This window comes from Ruditapes philippinarum, unplaced genomic scaffold (genome assembly GCF_026571515.1).
Source record: "Ruditapes philippinarum isolate M1 unplaced genomic scaffold, ASM2657151v2 ctg760_1_1_1_1, whole genome shotgun sequence".
NCBI classification, from domain to species: Eukaryota; Metazoa; Mollusca; class Bivalvia; order Venerida; family Veneridae; genus Ruditapes; species Ruditapes philippinarum.
Genome location: NW_026853160.1, coordinates 139,441 through 147,172, shown reverse-complemented (window position 1 = coordinate 147,172; position 7,732 = coordinate 139,441). Strand labels below are relative to the sequence as shown.

Here is a 7,732-nt window from a genome sequence, read left to right as displayed (position 1 = left end):
TTTACTGTTTGAAATAGGATGAGAAAAAATACACTAAAAATGAAAAATCTATTATTTAGTTTTTTGAAAATATATTGAATTCTAACATTGTTTTTTTTTTTTTTTCAATGTTTAAATTAATTGCTTTTGAAATGTGTAGGAAACCTGCAAAAAAAAAGAGAGATAGAAAAGGCTCAGCAGTGAGGTATCAAGTCGTGTGCCGAAATACGGTACATTGGACACATAAGCATATTTTATTGTATATTATTACTTACTGTTGCTGGCGGGTTCTACGTGAGAATATAGCCTGAATGAGATAAATATAACAGGTAGGTTTATATCTATGTCCTAAAGGCTATATACTAACGTATATCCCGTCAGTACTTTTACTTGCATAACGAACTTATAATAACGCAAATTGTTAATGACAACAAGTTCATAAGAAAGCCCAACAACTTAAGACTGTTTTTAAAAACGCGCAAAGAAAGAAGCACGTAAACAACGGCCTCATTACCATTACTCAATAAAAAGTAATTCGAGTAAAGTTACCATTGCGGTGTACCTCAACTATTTAATGAAGTTATGACATTTGAATCAACAAATATACCATAAAAACAAAACACAATGAAAAAAAGAAACTACATGTGTTTTCAAAAAAACAAGGACTCCAATGAATTTTGATAAATAACTTTGGTTAATGTGATTTATGAAAAGTAGCATAAACAATGTATTGGTTTTAGAGGAAAATGTATTTGTATATATTTGTAGGATTTTAATCATGAAGCGGAGAGGTATTTAATTCAGGTAAAGTAAATTGTCGAGCTTTTTATTTTATATTTAGTAATTTTGATAAATTACTATATTCATTACAAAGATCAAATGTATTTACAAATAAACTTGCAAATGTAAGTCTTAAAATACCCAATTTTTACAAGTATAAATGGAATAGATACTAAAAAATAAAATTAAAGCTATAACAAAATTCATGTCACACGCACCCTCGATCTGAAAACAATGATTATTGATGTTTTACAACGTTTGTGAGGAAATAGATATTTATATCAATTACCATAGAGACGTTTGTTGGAAAAGCAGACGAATAAAGTGGCAAGATGGCTTCACAGTTTGTATTGTTATTGCTAAATCAGAACAAAAATAGTAACGTTTAAGCGAGGGTTCAGGAGTTTTGAAATATTCAGTGAATCAACGCTTTCTCGTTTCCTGTCGGCTTAATACATAACAATTTCTAACGAGCGAATTCGATTTAAGATAAAGTATTATCATATAGAAAGATTGTATTCGTTTTTTAAGTCTTTGAAAAAAGAATCTGACAAATTCTGAACTGTGTATATGCATATAAATGTTAATCACTAATTTTGTATATTAATTTTATAGCATATTAATTTGGTCGTCACTTATTTCATTACCATGAGCACAATTGCCATAATAAAACGCCGCCATGTTAAAAGACAGGCATAACATTACAACATTCGAAATATTTACTGTTTGAAATAGGATGAGAAAAAATACACTAAAAATGAAAAATCTATTATTTAGTTTTTGAAAATATATTGAATTCTAACATTGTTTTTTTTTTTTTTCAATGTTTAAATTAATTGCTTTGAAATGTGTAGGAAACCTGCAAAAAAGAGAGATAGAAAAGGCTCAGCAGTGAGGTATCAAGTCGTGTGCCGAAATACGGTACATTGGACACATAAGCATATTTTATTGTATATTATTACTTACTGTTGCTGGCGGGTTCTACGTGAGAATATAGCCTGAATGAGATAAATATAACAGGTAGGTTTATATCTATGTCCTAAAGGCTATATACTAACGTATATCCCGTCAGTACTTTTACTTGCATAACGAACTTATAATAACGCAAATTGTTAATGACAACAAGTTCATAAGAAAGCCCAACAACTTAAGACTGTTTTTAAAAACGCGCAAAGAAAGAAGCACGTAAACAACGGCCTCATTACCATTACTCAATAAAAAGTAATTCGAGTAAAGTTACCATTGCGGTGTACCTCAACTATTTAATGAAGTTATGACATTTGAATCAACAAATATACCATAAAAACAAAACACAATGAAAAAACCTACGCACTAATAACCGCCAGAGATGTAGAAAATACATTGTTATTTGTGCGTGCTTCCGTTCTATAAAGTATATACGATAAAGTTCACAAAGTGGTTGAGCCAATCAGAATTTGAGAAATGTATTTGGATTATTCAAAACGTAATATAATTGTTATGCAACAACAAAGTTATCTAAATTTAAAATGCTACGAAATCATAAACAAAAGCGAATATCACCAATGCGATAATATTGTCATTGCGTTTAAAAAGTCAAAACATCAATCAAAGATCTTATATTAAAATGAGTTTTACATAAAGAATCAATTGTATGATCACATAATTCTCAAAGGACATCGGAGTCTATAAACCCATTGTTTATTTGTTGCCTGTTTCATATGATATTTTATTACCGTGAAACGACCGTTTGAGACAATAATTAAATAAAGACTTTCTCGAGAAAAACTTCTATGGATGACTATTGTTTTTATTGTGTCAAACTTTATTGGTTCTTGTATGTTCTTTGTTGATTCTATTATCAAAGTTAAACACCTTGTTTATCTGCCAATGTCATACTATCATTCATTCACTTGGTAAGCTTTAGTTTCCTTTCGAGAAAGGTTAGTTTTAGACACAGAATCTATAAATGTCATAATTCTGTTGGCTTTCCATACTGTATTTTGAAGACAAACCACGAGTAAATCCACATACCGCCCGTAAGCTAGCTTTATAGCCTTCTTATATGAAAAAAAAATCCAAAGTCCCTGTCGAGATTAAAACCCCAATTGGTGAAGGGAAATGTTTGGGAGCAGACAGTCGATACCACTTGCCCACCTACGTAAGCTTATAAACATAGATACCAATTTTTTTATAACAACTTCAATCGTTAAATAAAATGCCTAGATCGGAATAAAATGCAGAAAAAAACATTAAAGTGATTATTGGCGTACACAGTGTCACATTTATTGAATTTCATGGCAAGCTAATCAAACTCGTATTGCCCCGAGAGACTGAACAAGTTTCATCAGCCGAATATTTTCACTAAGCGCATAATTTATATTAAACTTTGTAAAGCTCTGTCAATATACTAGTAATAAACATTATATTCTACATAAACAAATACTAGTACTATATATAATAGGTGACGTATTTTATTATCAAAAAGAGTAAAATCGATTCATTTTACCATGGCAATATATTATACATAAGTGTGGATATTAACGTAACATGATAGTCTTTTATTGTTGTTAAGAACAGACTATTGATCCGACAAACCTACAGTTTCCCTTTTAATTTCCTCTGAGCAATATGATCCTATCCATTGATGTAAAATCATAATCTTTTATGTCATCATTAGAGATTTAATGCACTTCTCATTAAAGTTGCTCATGCACGTTTTATATCATAATTAAATTCCAACGTCCAGAATACACATAAAATACTGCGTTACAATGCACGTTTATATGAATCAGAATTAAAATGTTTCATATTTGGTTGACAAGCTCCATAGGTTACTCCGTGTATCCTGTTAGTATTTCCCTCATGCACCCCAGTCTCGGGATAGATTTTTTCGTAGATGTAAAAGCTGCTTTAGTTTTCATTTATAAAGACCCCATACTTTTTAGATTCTTTTTTAAGTTTGACAATGATACCTATATTATTTGTTAATTACTTATCATATTATCACATGTATGTTTCAGTTATTAATAACTGAATGGCAATTTTTTTAAACACGTTTTTATAAAAAATGAAGTAAAAATAATCAAAGATAAAATGTGATGGAAAATAGCGTGCGAATAACAGTAATTAAGTAATTCCAAAGTTATTTTTAAATGCATGATCTATATATAGTGCTATTGCATCTGCCGCCATACATATTCAAATGTCGAATCTCGATGAAGCATTTACAGTTTATTCCGTAGGTTTCAGCAGATGCTAATGCACAAGAAAGTTGAACAAGTGCTAAATGTTGCATAAATGTATGCGTCTTATCTGGTAATTCAGGGTTCCGTTTTATGTTTTGTTTTACTATAAGGACACCGGCATTGTCATGCCTTTTCACGTGTTAGTGCGATGTTATTTGAAAGTTTTATTTGACTATTAACTTCTATGGCCGTTATTGCAGTTAGCTAGTTTACATGGCGCTCTAGGTCACGCATGCTCGCGTTATTCTATCCGTTTATTGACATTTGCGTGCGCTGACTGTCGTGATAGATATATCTGAAATAGGTCTTTTTTCATAATAAAAGTATATCATTTATACAAGTATGAATGGCATGTCTTTAGATATCGATATTGATTTTTTACAAAAATAATCAACAGACTTGTACATAAGCACATGTGTTACTTTTCATTCTGATTAAATAAAATAAATAACAACATAAGAAGTACTGGATTTAAAGCCTGACATCATTTGAAGATAATACATTTTCCCAAAAGATTTCAGCTATTACATTAAAATGTAAAATGAAAATAGTACAAAAAAGAGAAAATCTGAAGCAACGTATTTAAATTTGTAATAACCCGTGAGTTTGTTTAGAAATATACATACACATGTATTTGAATATTATATAGTCATTAACATTAATGACTTCACAATTTGTTTTAAAAATACACGGATAAAATCATAAAAATATAAAGAATGATTTAAAAAAAAATATTCTTAACTATAACGATACATTTCTAAATTATTGTAAAATTCAAAACAAATGTAAAATAGCTATTCCAACTAATTTGGCTTCTCATTACTCTTTTCTTTTTTCAGGTAAAGAGTCCCTGTATTTTTGAACAATCAAAATGGCTTCGTCGGAGCCGGACAACGGTTATATTTATCAGGTTATGTGGTGGATCGAGAACAGAAATGACACGTCATTCGATTTTACTCAGCCTTACATTCGCAAATCTCTCAAATACGTCTATCCAATATTTATGTTCTTGTATGCGGTTGTTGGACTGGTCGGGCTCGTTGGTAACATTGCTATGGTCATTGTCATGGGAAAGCGCCGCCTATATCAGGACCCAACATTTTTCTTCCTCGGAAATATAGCATTTTCCGATCTTATAAAGTGTGTCTTCGTTTTGCCTATATCGCTAGCCAACATGTTGGTTCAGAATTGGATCTTTGGCAGCTTTCTTTGCTTTTTCTTACCTATGATCCAATTCTTTCCGATTCACGCATCAATGCTCACTTTTTTATTCATAGCGATAGATAGATACAGGGTTATTGTAAATCCTTTCAAAGCCCGAGCTCCAGCGGGTCTTTGTATAATTGGTGCTTGGGTTGGTGCTATATGCGTAGTATTACCACACGCTGTGTATATAAAATATATAGACCTCGGTGCTTTATTTGGAAAGAACTTTCGTGGCGTAGGAATTTGCTATGTGAACATGGAGCGTCACATTGAAGAATACTTCAGGGCAATGTTTGTTACATTATATGCATTGCCTCTTGCAATCATAGGTTTCCTCTATGTTAAGATTTCAGCAGAGCTTAAGTCAAAAGAAACAGCCTCGACTGTCGTTCATTACAGTATATCAAACGGTAACATTAGCAACCGTGCATCCAGAAGTGAGGAGAGTACACCAAAAGTCACATGGGCACATGACTCAGAGCAAAGACATATTGAAACGGCCCGCCAAAAAGAATACGCGGATCGAGCTACTCAAGATAGCGACGATGATCTTGACCTTGCCAAAGAAAAGATAACTCAAAATTATCTTATTTCCATGGTTACGATTTTCGCCATGTGTTGGTGCCCAATGAACATTCTTATTCTTGTGCATTATTTCGTACATGAAGCGGCAGAGGACGTTTCTGGACATTTTGACATTACATTCATTACTTTTGCCTGGTTTGGGTATCTCTCAACTTGCGTCAATCCAATATTATTTGCCTCATGGTACATGCCTTCTTCGACAAAAGACAGATTAAAGGGCTACTTCCGGTTCAGTAATAGGAGACGAAGTTCATCTCAGGTTTGATTTATATTTCTTTTTCCATAAAATTCCTCAAATTGCTTTATTTTTAGTGTCTTGTTTCATTTGTTACACAGTTATATTTGATCATAAAGCAAAATCAACTTTTTTGTTAAATCTTAATTCAGTCTGATAAAAAGATTTTATGGAAGCAAAATAGAATTTTGTTTGCATTTTTATGCCTTTATGACAATTTATACCACATTCTTTTTGTAGAAAATGAAAGAAAACTTTGTGCATGAATAAATAGTGTTTACACACTCACTGAGTTTAATATTATTAAAAGTTTATGTTAATATTAAATCGTCATCATTTAGGAATCAAAACATAACAATAAGTGTTTTTCAGATTCGTATTTCATTCCATTGTGTATATTTTGCAATAAAAAATTCCAGACAAGTGTTCATTAAACAAGTATCATGTTAGAATTTAGAAAACTGAATTATACTCCCTTTTGCATTTCTTTTTATGATTGTATATTCTACTGCGGATGTGCCTTAAAGAATGAAAAGACAATCGATATTTCACAAGTGGTCATTTATCACATACCCGTTCCAAGAAGCACTAAATGATAGTGTAACACTATATGCGCGTCAATAAAAAAGTGGTTTTTACTGTAAACAGTTCTTATTTTTGATATGTGATAAATGGAATATTATATCCGTGTTGGTAAATAAATTTATTAGAATTGTTCTGTAAAATAATATTATGTTTTCCAGACGCCCGCATAATATATTTTTTTTCAACTCGTTTAATAAAGTCAGTAATGAACCTTCATTAAACATATATCCTCTTTTGATGTATACCGATAATAGATAGCCAACCTACTTGATGCTTACTATTGAAAAATTATTACAACCGTCTCTCATTTTTTGTATAGATCAGCCGTACTGAAGTTTCAGAATCATTCGTCCTTCCTGCGACACCATCCCCTAGAGAGCATAGAAAGTCATTACGTTCAGCCACACCGTCGCCAAGAGTGCACAAGAAGACAGTGCGCGTTCAGCTTAAAGCCCCGGAGCTGTCACCATATCACAATGCCGTGTAGACAACATTTTATATTGTCATGTTTTGTTATTATGCTGGTCAGTGGCAGTTGTTAAAGCTATTTTGTAAATTGTTTAAAATAAAGAAGTATTGTTTGTGAACTTTTGTTAACGTTAATGAGCAACTTTAAAAAATAATGCTCGACACACCGTTCTCTATGTTTTGTACTTCGTTTTTCATTTAATTGTTTGTCGTTCCAACAAATACAACAACTATACTTACTTTCGGGAATAACTTTTATCAAGTCATGGTATCGAGATAATTTAGAACAACATTAAAAAGACATATACTCAAACATATAATCAAAAAATTTCTAAAATTCCTACAGTGACTTCTTTGATGTTGCACGTATTCATTTTCATTCATTTACAGACTCAATCAAACCGAGTCTGCAATTCTCTTGTAAATTTGTTGTGATAAATGCTTCCGAGGGATCACATTGTTTCTAGATTTCTATATTACCAGTCATCGGCATACTGTTATGCATTGAAAGAAGCACATACTCTTTATGACATAATGAGACTAGTATAATAACAGTATTCTTTCCAATCGAGAAACTTCGTTAATGTTCATTGGAAACCAATGATGATGAGATAATTGTTTTTCAGTGTATTCAGTCTGATTCATTTTGTCGCGGACACGCAAGGGA

General features: G+C 31.7%; 1 protein-coding gene across 2 annotated transcripts; it reads left to right on the top strand.

The window, feature by feature from the left end:
- Positions 1 to 612: 612 nt before the first annotated feature.
- LOC132735585 (prolactin-releasing peptide receptor-like) lies at positions 613 to 7,433 on the top strand. Of its 2 annotated transcripts, none has more exons than XM_060722552.1 (3): positions 613 to 783; positions 4,826 to 6,036; positions 6,917 to 7,433. In XM_060722552.1, exons 2-3 carry the CDS (start codon positions 4,858 to 4,860, stop codon positions 7,082 to 7,084), a joined length of 1,347 nt encoding a protein of 448 aa, XP_060578535.1. In that variant the 5' UTR covers positions 613 to 783; positions 4,826 to 4,857; the 3' UTR covers positions 7,085 to 7,433. The 2 variants fall into 2 exon arrangements, with proteins under 2 accessions (XP_060578535.1, XP_060578545.1); XM_060722562.1 differs by having other exon boundaries at positions 613 to 788; positions 4,832 to 6,036.
- The last annotated feature ends 299 nt before the right edge of the window (positions 7,434 to 7,732 follow it).